Source organism: Crocodylus porosus, unplaced genomic scaffold, assembly GCF_001723895.1.
Source record: "Crocodylus porosus isolate Cpor-Errol unplaced genomic scaffold, CroPor_comp1, whole genome shotgun sequence".
NCBI lineage: Eukaryota > Metazoa > Chordata > Crocodylia > Crocodylidae > Crocodylus > Crocodylus porosus.
The window spans coordinates 5258131-5274929 of record NW_017728913.1 but is presented as its reverse complement, the minus strand read 5'-3'; the positions used below and the strand labels follow the sequence as shown (position 1 = coordinate 5274929).

At 42.5% G+C, this 16799-nt stretch overlaps 1 protein-coding gene across 2 annotated transcripts in view; it reads left to right on the top strand.

Moving 5' to 3' along the window:
* FREM3 (FRAS1 related extracellular matrix 3) overlaps window positions 1-16799 on the top strand; it is a 125668-nt gene that overhangs the window by 105828 nt on the left and 3041 nt on the right. The window contains exons 11-21 of one of the 2 annotated variants that reach the window (XM_019534416.1): window positions 1435-1617; window positions 3200-3330; window positions 4294-4452; window positions 5125-5428; window positions 7010-7141; window positions 9243-9574; window positions 12219-12411; window positions 13085-13189; window positions 13431-13558; window positions 14906-15040; window positions 15129-15267. In XM_019534416.1, the coding sequence (XP_019389961.1) occupies window positions 1435-1617; window positions 3200-3330; window positions 4294-4452; window positions 5125-5428; window positions 7010-7141; window positions 9243-9574; window positions 12219-12411; window positions 13085-13189; window positions 13431-13558; window positions 14906-15040; window positions 15129-15224 (1898 nt within the window). In that variant the 3' untranslated portion in view covers window positions 15225-15267. Of the gene's footprint in view, window positions 1-1434; window positions 1618-3199; window positions 3331-4293; window positions 4453-5124; window positions 5429-7009; window positions 7142-9242; window positions 9575-12218; window positions 12412-13084; window positions 13190-13430; window positions 13559-14905; window positions 15041-15128; window positions 15268-16799 lie in introns of those variants that run through there. The other variant, XM_019534415.1, reaches the window with a different exon arrangement.

Here is a 16799-nt window from a genome sequence, read left to right as displayed (position 1 = left end):
GGGGTGTCTACACAAGATGCTATACTGCACATTAGACTAATCAAATGTGCAGTAAAGCAACACTATCTACATGCGCACAGTAGCTACTCTGCAGTAGATTCGTCTAATGTGTCTTTTTCTAGTATCTGTAGATACAGGTACTAGAACTTTAATGCACTGAAGCACATACGTAGACACTGACCAGGAGCAAATTGCTCCTAGTCAGCCTAGGCAGCAGAGGGCCACAGAGAGAGGGAAGAGCTGTCCCAGTTCAGCAAGATGCTGCCTTCCAGCCATGCAGAGATTGGGATGCATTTCATAGATCCATAGATTGTTAGGGGCTTGCAGATCATCGGGTCCAGCTCCCCCCGCTCTAGGCAGGAAGACAACTGGGGTCAAGTGACCCCAGCGAGGTGACTGTCCAGTCTCCTCTTGAAAACCTCCAAGGTAGGAGACTGCACCACCTCTGGAGGGAGTTTATTCCACAGTCTGGTCACCCTGACTGTGAAGGAGTTTTTCCTGGTGTTAAGCCTGAAGTGGCCTTCCAGGCCTGGCAGGCACACATTCAGATGTGTGTGGGGCCACAGTTTAATGTGCCTGAATTTTCTGCATGTAATATTCAGGTGCATTAATTGCATGTGTAGACATGCCCTGTGTCTCCTAAAGTTGGAGAAATGCACGTTCCAACCCCTGCTGGGTTAGCAGTGCCTAGAACCTTGGTCTTTTGTTTCCTGGGTGAGTACCTACCCACTCAGCTATTTATGATAAAATAGGGGCAGGCCCTGTTGGTGCTGTCACTTCCTCCTCCTTTCCCCATGGGTTTTTGCTAGACTTTATTCTGTGATTTACACTCACCCAGTGTACACATGGGTGGAACCCCATACCTGCCAAGCTAGTGCATATCTAACTGAACCTGCACAGTAGCTATGTAGACACTTACCTGTCCACACCGCAAGGGCAAAAGAATTGCAGATTCCACTGAAGTGTGAAAAATGCCAGTTACACAGGCAGAAAACTGCTATTGGGACACACAAAATGAAATAGGATTCTGCCTTGCTTTCCATCAAAGTAAGACACCTGTTTAGGTTTACAACCTCCTTTCATGACTAGGGAGCAGAATAAACAGCATTTGCAAATAACCACCTGCCTAACAACAGGTCATATCTCCTCTTAAAAATCTATCTTGAACTAAAACCACAGTAAGTTATTCTCTTTCTCTTTTTTTGAGAAGGATACAAAAAGACTTTTCAGAATAATTCCATTAGAATTTATTTTGGCTTAGTAAACATACCAGCAGATAAATCCTGGGAAATGTCCAGCTATTTCTTTTGTTAGATTTTTTAGCTTTGTTTTGGCCCACTTACCTCCATTGGAATGTCTTTTGAAAGTCCATGTATTATATTTTACTGGATCCAGTGAGAGAGATTTTTCTCCCTACCCCCAATTTCTTTGCAGAACCAGTGATTAAGTTTTCTGAAATCAAATACAGCATTCAAGAGCCTCAGGAGCCTGGAGAGATTGTGGTTGTAAAGATCCCTGTTTTACGTTTGGGAGACAGCTCCAAAATATCAGTTGTAAGAATACACACTAAGGATGGGTCAGCCACTTCTGGAGAAGACTATAATCCAATGTCAGAAGGTAAGCATTTTCACTGAATGGTGGACTTCAGAATCATCAGCCCAGGCAGTGCTGTTGTGCATATGAATGAAGGATATGAATAACAGGATGTTGTTACAATAGAAAAATAGTGAGTGCTGTATTTTAAGCGTCTCAATCACTGTTGCTACTATGCTTGAAGATCCTTGACTAATAATTTGTGAAAGAGAGGAATAGTATTCGGTGCCTGAATCCTACTGAAATTCAGTTGAAAATGGGCACCTAACTTTCTGTGGCTACTTAAGTCCCTAAGACAGGAGCTTCTTGATAAGCAGAAGACTGGAGCTTCTTCAGAACTTCTTCATAAGAATTTACATGCAGTTTGGTCCAGCCACTGAATGGTCCCATTCTGGCAGCAGAGTTTTTTGGTTTTGATCTCAGGTAGAAGCCCTTTTGGTTGGCAGAGGAGTGCTGGTATGATTTAACCCTAATGGAGAAAAAGGGAGAAGACAGAGAAATTGTGTTCAGAGGCACTAGTCTTCTGTCTCAGCAGCATTGAGATGATGTTGTCCTGTTTTTACTTATCTGGAGCTTTTTCTCAATGTGGAACCTTTGAGATGAAAAGGAAAGCAAGGAGTGTGGGTCTATATGGGGTGGGTGGAGCTCCTCTCCCACCTCGCCAGTGCTCCCATAGACTTACCTGTGGGGAGGTAACAATTAGTGACGTTTGGGCATGAGTCAGTTGTTACATGTGTTCACACATTAGTAGGTGCACATGCCTAGCATATGGGGCTTCTGGTCTCAGTTTGGTCCTGTAGATAATACTATAATATAAATAACAAATAACGATATTCTTAAACAGTATCAAGTACTAAAATTGTCTGTAAAATACCTTCCTTCTCTTAAGTGTATGTTTAACTGGATAATTATCAATTTAATACAGCTTTTAATCTACTGGATATGCAGAAAAACAGTTATTGGGACCATGCAAGTGGGCCATGGCATTTTTATAGCATGCTAGGTTGAAGAAAGAAGGTTGAGGACCCCTGGCCTACAGAGCTTTCCTCTATGTAAGCATTTCCTATTAGCTTTAGGCAGGTCCACACTGGTCTCATTGACATCACACAGCTCCCTGCTCTGCATGCAGGTTTTTAGATCCTGTTCTGAGACCTGCGTACAGGTTTTAGACCCTGCTAGATGCTTTAACTCTCCCCCTGCATTGTACAGGGAGCCTAGACAGGTGCGGTTCTGCATTCCACTTCAGAAGCATATGCCCTAAAAGTGTTGGACTTTACCACCCCCCTGGTTTTTAGGCACCGTTTTTTGGATCTATGTCCAAAAGGCATATATGCAAGGGGGCATCTACTCAAGGTCCCCCTACAAAAATGGAGTTAAAATGTCATTCTCAAATACTTATAAAAATTCACTCCAGCATTTCATGTGTCCTTTGTCAGATAAAAATTAATGAGTTTGTACTTAGGCTTAGTTATTTAGTTTGCCCATTTTAATACTGCAATCATTCTAAGCTGACTCAGGAAGAGCCAAACTGTTTTGTTCCGACAAGGTATGTTACTTGAGCAGACTGGATTTAGAAAAGAGGTTAACTTGTTTGTCTCTAAAACAGACATTGAATTCAAAGAAGGAGAAACTGAACATTTTGTTGAAGTTGAGGTCCTATATGATGGAGTGAGAGAAATGAGAGAAGCATTTACAGTGCACTTGAAACCTGATGAAAATATGATCGCTGAGATTCAGGTAAAGGTTGTGTTTACATTTGTTGTTGTTATGTAGGTGGTTATGTACTGGTGTTATAATAAACTGATAGAGAATGTTAAGGGAGCTTGCACAGGCAAGAAGGGAAGGAGATTTGGTTACAGGGTGGAGGGAGGCTTGGGGCAGTGATGTAGGTCTCTTGATCCATAACTCAGGGACCCCATCTTCTAGTACCCATCCCCTAAGCCACACTGTCCAAGGCTTACTTGTTGTGGCATGTCATATCTTTCCCACTTGGCTGGACATTGTACAGGGCACCCAACTTTGGAGATGTGTTGGGAGTGCTCCTGTGAAGAAGGACCTCTGTAGCCCAGGGCCTCATGATCAGAGCACATCTCCAAGAAGTGGGAGATGTTCAAATCCCTTCTAGGTGAGGGGACCAAGAATTTGGGTTTTCCAGGCCCTGAGCAGTTGTTGAGCTGAAATGGCTTTATGTGACATCCAGGGGAAGTATAATCTAAAACATGTGTAAGTGGCTCAAAATGCCACTTGCATAACTAAATTAGCTGCATAAGTGCTATCTACTAATCTAAAGGTATGGTTAGATTTGGTCCCTAATGTGGATTTAGATGGCTAAACTAGCCACCTGCTTTTAGCATCAATGAACAAGTAAGGCATTGCTTTCTCTTTACATTTTTTGTCTGAATTATCTTTCCCTTCCTGAGTGTCCTGAGAGCTGATGTCACCCTGGGTATTCATTTTACCCTTCCCTACAGTTAACCAGTGAATAGGCTTAATCAGAAAGGCTGAAAACTTAGGAAGCAAAGGGATTAATATCAGAAGATACACCTTTAAGAAGTCATTGGAACAATGAGGGGAAACTAGAGAAAACTATATTTTATGAGTAAAACCAGAATAAATTTTAGCAATAGAAATTACAGCTGCAAGCAGTTTTTTAAAATATTTTCAGCTGTAGACAGTAACTTTTTAACTCTCACAATTCAGGTGAACAAAGCCATTGTGTACATTGAAGAAATGGACAGTGTTGCAGATGTGACTTTTCCAGCCGTGCCCCAGCTTGTATCGCTCCTGATATATGATGATACATCTAAAAGCAAAGAGAACCCACAGCCTCCAACAGGCTACCCGCTTGTGTGTGTGACGGTATGATCTCTCCCAAGCAATATCATATGCTAATCCAGTGCTTTTGAGCCTCTCAGTATAACTGATATGATTTGTATGCATTGATAACAGAGGGCACCCAATTTCTGTGTGCTGCTGTTAGACTTGAGTGAGCTAGGGTTCCTTACCCTGATCCATCTTCCTTTCTTTCTTTTTTTAAATAAAAGATTAGTGTGTGTCCAGAGCACATGCTTGTCTGGAATATTTTACAGGAATAGCTCCAAGATTGTGGCAAGGCTCTTTTACACGGTAGTGTTTTGAAGGAGTGCTTTTTTTAAAAGGGCAACCTTAGGGGCAGAAAATTGAAATTAAAGTACCCTAACCATGTTCATATAGAATCAGACTTAAACCCCAAAATGAAGGACTGTAAGATCATTATCTAAATATTAGTATCCTTGTTTTAGCAACAGATGTACAGAAAGGCTAAGATACGAGTTTTCAAATGTGTGTTCCTATAGTTAGGCATGTAAGACACTTAACTGTGTATCTGTTGAATTCGCATCTACATATAAGCAAAAATTATAACCGTAAAGAAGTGAAACTATACTGCTAATGTTTTAATTACCATTAAAATGATATTTAATTGTTAGCATTCCTGGAGCAGACATGGGAAGCAGATCATCTTGTTTATTTTGCATATCTGCCAACTGACAGGCATGTAATCCCAAGTATTCAGACTATGACAAGACTGGCTCTATCTGTGCTGCTGAAAACATCAATGACACCCTGACCCAGTACCGCTGGCTTGTCAGTGCTCCAAGTGGCAGCGACGGTGTCACCAGCCCCATGCGGGAAGTGGATTCCAACACGTTCTTTACCAACACCAAATCCATCTCCCTGGACTCCATTTACTTCCAAGCAGGATCAAGGGTGCAGTGTGCAGCACGTGCTGTGAATGCTAATGGTGATGTGGGCTTGGAATTGCTCAGTCCAATTTACATAGTGAACAGAGAAGATGGTAAGTGGTAACCTGCTGACTGTGACACCTTGGAGTAGGGGAAGACAATGAAAGCTGCACTGTTCGCTGCTGATATAGGCTAGGTCTAAGCAGGCTTCAGTGTTGTATATAGTTTAAATTTATTTTGTGTAGAGAAAAAGCTTGTTTCTGAAAGAAAGCTGCATAAATTGCCACATTGACTCTGTAATTTTAACAGTTTATACCCATGATTTGGCTGTCATGGGCATAAGGAAGAGGTGGAGATGGCATTTATTTATTTGGCATCTTGTTCTAGTGAGGTAGCCAATGGGGTCACTCCTAGACATGTGTCCTCTGCTTTTCACATTATAAACATGTGCCACAGAGATATATATTTCTGTTTTATATCATTCAAGACAAAACAGCTACTGTCTATAAATGGAGAGGAGCAATACCTTTGAGCATGAAACCATTCAGAAACCTGCAGAACAGGCCAGGATTAAAGCATTGGCATAGACTAATAGACTAAAAGAGAAACCCACTGCAGAGTTTAAGTCCTGGCCTCACTGGTGCGTGAAATGTCTAGCCTCATCTCAGGTTTTTCTATACAGTACATGGGTTAGCAGAGATTTGCAGAAGTCAGCAAGCTAAGCAGGAAGCTGTTCAAACTAGACAGTAGACAATACTGTGGATTTAGGCCCCATCCAGTGTTCCCTCTAAGCTGCACTGAGCACATCTGTGTGGCCGCCCACACTGCACAGCTTAGAGGGAACGCTGGCCCTACCTCAGAGATAATGAACCACCTCACTCTGGGCCAGAAAGAAGTGGAACCTACTTCCTCTCTGTTTCCTTGGTTGTGATTTCTCTCTGGGAATTATGTGTTTAAACCAAGTGAACTCTTTCTCACAGTAAACCAGATTGAAACACTCCATGATACTAGTGATTAGAGAGGAGAGAGACCTGTTTTATAATTTGGAGAAAAAGCTCAAACATGGATCTCCCACATCCTGAGAAGGTGCCAAAACCCCCAGGCTGTTAGGAGTTCTCAGGCTCTAAGTCTCTCCTGGTTAATTTTTTCCACTTAGCAAAAATAACTAAATATTCAGTAGGTGTGAGATGCCAGGGGAGTACTGGGCATATGGGAGAGAAAGGTTCAAGTCCCTGCTTTGTACACAAGGCCTCAGAAAAGTCTCATCCCACAGTTAGGGATAAATGTACTCTCTGAGAGCCCTGCAGGCCAAGAGGCATTTTGAGGATTCCCCTGGGGTTTATGAAAGGGCATCAGTTCCAAGTAACTTAACAGTGTTGAGACGTAGGTGGTTCTGCACCTGCCCAGTGACAGGGGCTTTATTCATAGACAAGGTTAAGCAGCAGCTGAGTGAAGGTTTTGTGGATCTCAGGGGTGCCTGTATATATTTTATTTAGGCTCCTGGAATTGCTGTTAAGCACCTTTGTGAAGTTAGCCTTCCAGATCTATACCTGAGACCCCAGCTTCTAAAGGACTATGTGCTTTGGACCTCAGACTGCTGTAACTTAGTCTGGCTACAGACATGTCAGAATTGCCTTTAACTCATGTGACACAGTTTAACAGAGTCCTCAGGATTACTCCTTCTCCCCTCTCAGGTCTTTGTCAGCCTCGCATCCCAGGATCTGTTGGAGCAGAACCTTTCTCAGCCAAAATTCAGTACACGGGTCCAGAAGATCCCGATTACCCCAGTCTGATTAGATTAACAGTTACAATGCCGCATATGGATGGTAAGCATCATGAGGTCACACAAGCCTTTGAATGTTACATCTCCAGTAGTCACAGATACTTGGCAGTTGTGAGGTGTGTTCCCACCTTAAGAGAGTTTCTGGCAGAGAAGGACTTTTTTTTTGGAAGAGACAATACTGTACGCTTGTGGCCAGAGCAGCGTTCATCCTTGTCCACAGTTGAAGGTTGTTGAGGGTTTACCAAACACTGTTACAGCAACGTATGTTTTAATTTGGTTTGCATCTGAAATGGAAACCAGTATAAAATTCCTGTCACCCATATCTTGGTGGTTCTCCTTTACAGTGGTAATTCCAGTGACCCCAGTAGAGTTACCCCTGGTTTATGCCAGGGTGACTGGGAAGCCCAGTGCTATAGACTTTACTTTGGAAAGAGCCATTTCAGAGTGTGGATAGACAAGCAATGAAAGTGCTTTAAAAGTCTAGTACTTTACAGCCAATCTCCTGTAACTGTGTCATCTGCCTGGTTTATTCTTCTCCAAGTAGAAGCTAAACCACTGTAACTTTACTCCTGATTCTTTCAGGTTTAAAATTATACACCAGTTACAGTGAATCAGCTAATGCACACTTTTAAAAAACCCCTTCACACTGATGCCCCTGCCTCTTTAAAACAATCTATTGTTCTATCTATCCATAGAACTGTGGGTAGTGTTAATGTGGTTCTGAAGGTGAAAGTGTTGTATTACTGTGTTAGTAAAAACCGTAATTGGAAGACACCAGCTTCCAACAGGGTAATTATCATGTTTGTAATAGAACCAACTGTGATAAATGTTTGAAAAACCTAAGGAATGGTTAGATGTAAAAATTGCATAGCTATGAAAGAATACTGGGATGAGCTGTTACACTGCAGCTGTTATACCAGTGCGATTCTGTAGTGATACAAGTATAACAAAACCATCCCATCTGTGCTGCTTCATCCAGAACCAAAGTAACCACAGTTTAGCTCACTTATATTGCTATAGAGTGGAGTCATGCAGACATGAAAGACATGAAAGTTACAGCATGCTCATGCATGTTTCCCTTGCCTTTTGATCTTGCTGCAGATGTACTTTTTTCCATGCCCTCAATTGTTTTATCTAAAGCAAGGGGAAAATCTTGGACTACTTTACTTCTTATTTTTACAGAAGAGACACACACACAAACACACCCATAAAAATCATTCTGTTTATTCATGTGGCAACTTCTCTTGGGCCCTTTACATTAGGAAGTTGGGTGTTCAGCAGTAATGTAGACATTAGTACAGATGGGACAGAGAATTGTTTAATACTATTTTAGAAAGCATGTATGAGCTATACCGGTGCCTTCTGCAGCTATTGGAAATAGCTTTGCCTGATATATATTCATGTGGAAGACTTCCCTAGCAGTATAGCAATAAGACATTTACTGAAAATGTTTTTTTGGCAGTAGCTTACTTCCCTAATACACACTAATCTAGAAGAGGGCACCATAGCATCATCTAGCTCCAACTCTACTCTGCCCAACTATATTCAGCAGTTTTTCACTTTCTTAGTGAAGTCAAGGTTTCCATGTAGTTCTTTGTAACACTGCTATGCTGATGGTGACAGGGATAGGTATCTAGAAAATTGCTTTTAAAAACTGTATTTAACACTTTAATGTACTATATCTTTAACTCTATCAAACTGATGTTTTTCTCAAGCATAACATTTGCTCTCAGCAATGGGGTTTTTACTGTGGGGGAGGGTATTGATGTAAGGGAAATAAATTACCAAAAAACATCCCTTAGGTGTAGTTTAATAGAAGGTGCAGCTAGTGAAATAGGTGCAGGTAGTGAAATAAGTGCAGTTAATAAAAAGAGCATACTTCACATACACCTACTTTCCCATGAAAAGACATCTGGAACCAAGTAGCAAATCCTTTATGCACGCACAGTCTCTCCATACTCAGATATATCAAGTCTTTGTATGACTTAGCTTCAGAATTTCTCTCTACAGTCAAAAGATGATTCTCATTCTACCAAGTTAATAGCGTCCACAAAAAAAGTAGGTTTTACTATGTGCTTAGAACATTTGAGCAGTCAGTCTTCTCAGTTCACAATAGTAAGTGAATGGGGTGCCTTATGTTTCAGGAATGCTGCCTGTTATTTCAACTCGTCCATTATCCAATTTCGAGCTGACTCTCAGCCCTGATGGCACTCGAGTAGGCAACCATAAGTGTTCCAACCTGCTGGACTATAATGAGATCCCAACCAAACATGGCTTCCTGACAGAGAGCACCAAGAACCCTGATGTGATTGGGGAAACTTCACCCTATCAGTATAGCAACCCCCTGCGATCTGCCAAGACCTTGCGTTTCTACCGCAACCTCAACTTGGAAGCTTGTCTCTGGGAGTTTAACAGCTTCTATGACATGTCAGAGCTGATGGCTGACTGTGGCGGCTCCATTGGCACAGATGGCCAGGTATGTATCAAAGCAGCAGCACTCGCTTCTGGGCCTTAAGTTTTGAAAAACAAAAGAGTAAATCCCATTTTATTTTACATGCTTGAGTGGTGCATGCAGAGTCACAGTTTTCCCACTGAGCAGGCGCACTAGGATTGTGCTGTGGGCAGGCAGGTACACAGGGAAATAGGATTCCCTGAGTAGGCCTGTAAAGCTGGGTAAGCTCCAAAATTTTAGTCACTGTGAAACCATGACTAGCAGGGGAACAAGGAAGACCCTCCTAATTTTTGCCCAGTAGTCTGGTGGTTAGGACAGTTGCCCAATGGACAGAAGATCCAACATAGTGAAATAGGATGTAGTCCTATGCCTTAACCAAACCCTTCCTAATAAAATCTGTAAAGGTATTTTGTGCTGTCATGTTGATCATTTGCATTGATTGTCTGTAGCACAAATCTTCTAACATCTTCCAGAAGAGTTCAGAAACCCTAGAGCTTCTTCACATTACAGCAGTTCCTATACTTTTTGGACCAGCCAAAAGCAATTTAAAAGCAATTTGGAAAATTGCCCAGTAAGTGCCCAGTCACTGTCAGTTCTCAACATTTTTCGTAAGTCAGCATGCGCCTTGCACTGCTGACCCCACTTCAGCATGTCTTCTGTAATTATTTGCGTCACCACAAATCCCCTTTCTGTATTTCCTCTGAATTAATTTCAGAGTGAAAGAAGAGCAAAAAAGGCTGCTTGCCAATTGTGAGTTCCACAGGAGCAGTACTCATTCCTGAGACAAGGTCTCTGGAACACGTCACACTTAAGACCTAATCCCATTTTAAGTACTAACTTGGCCAAACAGTCATTCAATTAATGGTAGCATAAAACAGGGAATGAGCCACAAAGTTATTACACAAAAAATGTCCATCACCTGACCAAGTCTCCCAGCTGTGGGGACACCATGCACCCAGCTTGCCGTGATCCCAAGGTACTTCCTGCACTGGCAATATAGCACTGTTGGGATGTGTAGTTGTACGTGTAGCATGGCAGAGGCATGATTGTTGGATCATGGCTCAGATCCCATTGTACATTTAGCTGAACATTTATCAGGGACCTTACCAGCAGTACTCCTTTAACTAGGAAGCCTGACAAATGCCCTAACAAGGAAGTGAATTGATATTAATATATAATACAAGTACTGCTTTAAAACTTCAGGGGAAAATAGATGGCATAGAAACTGTTTGGTGGCACCTGCCGTTCATGAACTTGTGGTGACATTCGATTGCCATTTAGTAATCGCTGGCAAATGTGCGTTCTAGCAATAATTATAATAATGAATTTTAGCATCATTTAGCAATAATGGAATCTAAGATGCTGCTGTAGATTCATAGATTGCAAGGCCAGAAGGGACCTTGGGGGATCATCAGGTCTAGCCCCCCTGCACCAGGCAGGAAAAACAACTGGGAGTCAGGTGACCACCAACAAGGTGACCACCAAGCCTCCTCTTGGGGGAGGGTCTGTAGGGTAAGTGAAAGCCATCAAGAAGACTGCATGCTGGGGAAATAAAAAAATTTTAAAAAACTATTCAAAATATGGGGAACCATCTTCCTGAGATTATCAGCCCGCAATCCCAGATGCTATGTGTGAATTGTTAGACTGTCCAACCTAGGCACGTTCAGTTTGTGATGATCTGTGACTGGACAGGAAGGAACCTGATGCATGGAAATGTTCAAACGGTAAATAAACAGTTCAAAGGGACCAGGCCTTGGGAGGGCCCTCAAACTGCAAAGTCCTTTGCGTGCTTATTTAGCACACAGCTATGAGCCCCTAAAAGTCTGTGTGGCCCTGCATGTCTGGGATTGACCACTTGGTTGATTTTGCTTTATGTATGGAGTCCTCCAATGTTGGGTACTTTGTTGAGATCAGAATAGTGGATGGTAGCAAGTATATTTTATCTGTTCTGTCATACCCACTACAGCCTCTGTATGGACCCATGAAAGAGAGAGAAAACTATAAAATTCGGACAATATTTTCAAACAGCAGAGTTTAGAGATGCTAAAATGTGAAGTTTTGGTTCAATCTATTGTACAGACAGGTGTCATTGGAAAACCTGGTTCTGGATCCAGGTGTAGTTTTTGACCACCCCCAAAGTACATGGCTCCAACTGGCAATGAAAGGAGTGAAAGCAAAAGAACCAAAACTGTAATTGGTACTAATTCTGAGAGAGCACTGGCTTTGTAGGTTTGAAAAAGGCCTCCGGGTAATATGAGTGTGGTAATATCAATTCAACACTGTAATTGATATTTCTCTAGACCCCTTTATTTCTTTACAGTGTGAAACAACTCTCAGGGCAACATCGGCTTGCCTTGCAGTTTGTCAGAACTGACACAAGTGCCTGTCTGATTTTAGTCAATGCCAGAACTCCAGTTCTTGTCATATGCCTCAGAATATATCCAAAATGAAGACCAAATGTGTAAGCCTGTCTAGTGAGGAGTGTGCAGCATCTAAACACAAGTGATGCATACAGTAAAAGAAATACCTGTAAATTTGACTGACTGAAGATAGAGAATGAGGCTCCTTGTCACTGTTAGAAAAGCCCATAGGCTCACTGCCACGCTTTTCTCCTACCTTCTTGGGGTTAGACATGAAAGTAGTAACCTTCTGCCCTGGTGTTTTTCAGGTGTTAAATCTGGTGCAGTCTTATGTCACACTGCGCGTGCCCCTCTATGTCTCCTACGTCTTTCACTCTCCTGTGGCGGTTGGTGGCTGGCAGCACTTTGACTTGCAGTCTGAACTACGACTCACCTTTGTGTATGATACCGCCATCCTGTGGAAAGACGGCATAGGCAGCCCCGCAGAATCGGTGCTCCAGGGTATGGAAGCTTAACCATCGGAGCTTTCCTTATGATTAAACATTTCACCAGGATGCCTAGTCTTCAGTGCAGGAATCTCAGAGTAGCTAGTGTGAATAACTTGGGCTGCTTCCTGGCCTTAAAAATCACAGAGAAAGTACCAGCAAGGTTGATTCCTACTGTTAAAATGCCCAATGTTTTCTTTTTTAATTTTATGTGGTATTGACATTATTGTATAAAACCTTTCCCCCAAAGTATACACCTTTTAAGTCTACCAAATACTGAAGAAGAAAAAAACAAAGACGATATACGCTTTGGATGATGGACACTTTTCCCCCACAGACCACCTCTGTATCCAGGGGCAAAGTATCTGATGGATTCGTTTTTGCAAAGCAGCAAATCCGATGTGGATGCCCCTGTTAATGAGCACCCGCTAACGAGTAATCTCACAACACATGGGGCCAGAAGTTCTTGTGTTACAGTGTAAATCATTGTATATCTGTTGAAATATAGTAGTCTGGGGATCTGAATGTAATGGGGGTGGAGGAGAGGGAATAGGTCACACCCAGTGAGTGATGGAACTGTGCAGCATATTTCATATTTCTAAATGCTTAAACTAGTCAAAGGACCTTTCTGTTGGAAGGCCGGTGAAACAACAGTCCTTGGTAGACATGACAGATTTTCTTCTTTCTAGGATCTCTCTACCCAACCAGCATGAGAATCAATGATGAAGGGCGACTGGTTGTGAACTTCAAGACAGAAATTCGTTTCCGAGGACAGCTGGTAATTTCTCACCCAGGTAAGAGCCTCATTCATCCTCCTGGGATGACATCTCTAGAAACATCGGTAGTGCTGCTTTTTCATGAGCGCCAGTATTTTGTAATAACAAGCTTGTTTCAACAGAGTAAATGAAATGCACATCACTCTCTTCAGGAGTGCTGGGTAATTCCTGGGTTTGCCTATTTCCCCAGTTGCTGTATGCTGACTGAGTCTGAGCCCTCTTGTATAAGGGGCTCATAAATTGCCATTTGCTTTTACAGGAACTTCATTGTCCTCAATGGTGATGTCTGCTGATCACCCTGACCTCACGTTTACACTGAGTCTCCTGCGAAGCGAGCCAACTTTCCACCAGCCTGTTCAGCAGTGGACCTTTATTTCAGACTTTGCTGTGAGTGTGTATGGGGAGCTGGATATGGGAGACTTGTTCAAGATGAGAGTTAATTGGTCCTGTCTCCTTTTGAGCAGACCAGAGAATGCTGCTTGGACAGGTGTGAGGGTCACAGAAGCAAATAGAAAAGGCAGTGACTCTGACTCTGCAGTGCAGTGTGTGTGGGCAGATGCTGAGCCTACCTGGATTCCAGTGCAGGGCCGGAGCTCAGGATTGGATTGAATAAAGGAGGAACGCTATGGAAAGAGGAGAATTATGCTTTTGGTTATTTTCAGGCTGCTTGATATAGATAAAGAAAATTAAATGGTTTTGAGGGAAAATAGCACTTGAAAGATAACTGCAGCATTACATTTGAATTCTTCCGTGTAAAATCTTCTGGCCACCCTTGGCCTGCAGGACTGTAGATTTGAAATAACCAAAAATAATGCATATTTGCCCAGAATAAACCTCCAAGTTCTCTGCAAGGTGAGTGGGCATTTCATAGCAGCAGAGTTAAGGGGAGTTTCACTGCCTGGGTCAGAGGGTCATGCAACAGGCCAGCTATAGAGCTTGGAATAAGACCAGGTCCTCTGCCCTGTTCTGGCCCTGTCCAATAGCCCATCACTGCATCCCTGAGAAAATAATTTATATCTGAAGTGCCCCAGTGTAGTGTGGATTCTACTAGCCTGTGAAGCAGGAAGGTAGCAAGGGGCACATCTACATGAGATGTTTACTGCAGAGCTGCCTAATTAGCTCAACAGTAAAGTTTCCAAGCCTACATGTACAGCCCTAGCAGGCCACAGTAAACTAATAAACTGTCATAAGATAGTACTTGTATGTGTATTGCAAGTACTATTCTACTACAGAGTTGTTTACTGTGCAGCAATGCACATGTAGATCCTGACAGGGCTGGCTGGGGCCTGAGGATGCTTCAGGGAGGGGCTGCCTGCCAGCTAGCTGCACACTATGGCACCCTCATGGCTCAGTGTGGCATACTGTGGCACCCTTGGGGCTGCTCTAAACTGGCTCAGTGTGCTGCTGTTCCAGGCACACATTCAAATGCAGTGCCTAGGAGCAATAGACTCTGACACGATATGTGCCAGAGTTTATTGCTTCACATTTATTGCACATGTAGACACATCCAGGGGGAGGACCCTTGTGTTTTGAATCTATATCCTACATAGAGTGAAACATCTTTATTATAGACCTTCATGCCCATACCCTCCAAAAGTACCCACATTTCATCGCTAGCATTTGAGCATCTAAACCTCTGGCCTTGGTAATGATGCTATATATGTTGAACTGCAGTGTTAGTTGTTCAGAGCCTGTAGAAATGTACACTTTCTAACAGTGTGTTTATTTTGCCAGGTACGAGACTACTCTGGTACTTACACTGTGAAATGTCTCCCTTGTACTGCTGCACCCAACCAGGAATATACCCGTCCCATCATCTGTAACCCTCAGGAACCAATCACCTTTGAGCTAGATATTCGGTTCCAACAGGTACGGTATTGTTTTTTGTTGAGATGAGTATTCTTGGCACACAAGCAAGTGGGCATAAGCTGATTACAAATCAAATCAATTCATGCAGGAAATTAGAGGGCGATGCACTTGGAGGACTGAGGTTCTGGAGGAGCTCTCTTATCAAAGATGTAGAGGCAAAAGGAAAAAAACTAGCCAGTTATGAGATGGAGCTTAATTAGCTAATAAGGGAGGTGGCCTAGACATGGTGGCCTGCAATACCAGGTGGCCTAATGACCTGGGAGGTTCTCTTCAGTCACCTTGTCCTTAATATTGAACTCCTAGTACTCAGATAGCTGTAGAGCGGTGTTTATGGTGTGTGTTACACTGAGATCCAATGTAATTCAGAGCTCTTTTCAGTTGTTTATTTCACGGTTTATCATAGCCCAGGGCCCAACCCCTTCAGTGATATTTTGCACTAAGCAGCCTCTGAGAGCTGTTCAGGGAGACTAAAAAGTACACAAACTGAAAATCAGAGGGTTTGTTTTTCATAACCTGGAGTCCACAATTCTGAATTTTGTCTAAAGCTGAGGCTAAACTAAATGTAATGGAATTAAACTGACAGGATTCTGTAGTGGTGCCATGAGAAATCAGGCCTATAGATGCGATTTACAATGGACATATGCTTGCTGAAATCATAGAATCCTGCTGTGCTGGTGTCGATAAATGCAGTACTCCAGATCCATCATCATGGGTGGAATAAGGCATATGTATATGGTAGTTTGAGCTAAAGGATTGTAGAACTGAGCATTGACTTTCTAACCATGGCCTGAACTCTCAAAATTCCTAAAATTAAGCTTTACTTAGGTACCTACAAAAGTGACCTGACTTTCAAAAGCATTAAGCACCCAAGCAGCACATACTGATTTCAGTCAGGGCTGCAGGGCAGTCAGCACTTTTGAAAATCAAGCCACTCATTTTCGTTACCTTAAAATAAGTTTGGCATCTACTATGAAGCACCCAGTTTGGAAGGTCTTTGGCTATGTAAGCAGGACTCTGTTAGTTCAATACAGATTAATTAAATGGACAATTTCCATTTATGACTGTAAGGCTTCAAGAGAAATTTCCTGCTGATTTAGAGAAAACTCCAAGGGTTTCAACTCTGTCAGTAGCACAACCATATTGTGCACAAAGGAAGTTAAGCATCCATAGCAAGGAACAAGGTTTGGACATCAAGTAGAGGAGGTAAAATTGCTATGGGAGCCAAGCTTTGAATAGTTACCAGGTAAAAACACATCCCTAAGCCTGTATCACTAGGATTTGGGAGGTTTCCTTGCAATTTTTATTAATACATGGAGGAAACTGAATGACACAGAGACTGAGGAATGGTAGATGGAGCTTTCTGGCCTCAGAGCATGAGCTTGAATCTGAACAAAAGCCATTTCTGACTGCAGACGGTTGTTTGGAGATGGGAAAATGAGTCAATGCCCTCAGCTAAGTTTCAGTATGTGTGCTCACTCATACAAAGGATTCTTCCAGTTGATTTTGCAGGTAGCACAGAGAAACTGGTCACGTGCTCATACCTGGGGAAAGGGAACATGTTAGTATCCCAGGCCACATCCCATTTCACATAACATTTTACAAACTCTGAACATTGATTGAAAGAAGGTCAATACGCTGGTTTGCCTCTTTAATGGAGTGAGGAAAGTTGGAGATGCAATCTGCTCCTTTTAGCACAATGATCTCATGCATAAGATTGGTGTCAGAACTCATCCAGCTAGTGGTTTTATCTCCTATATAA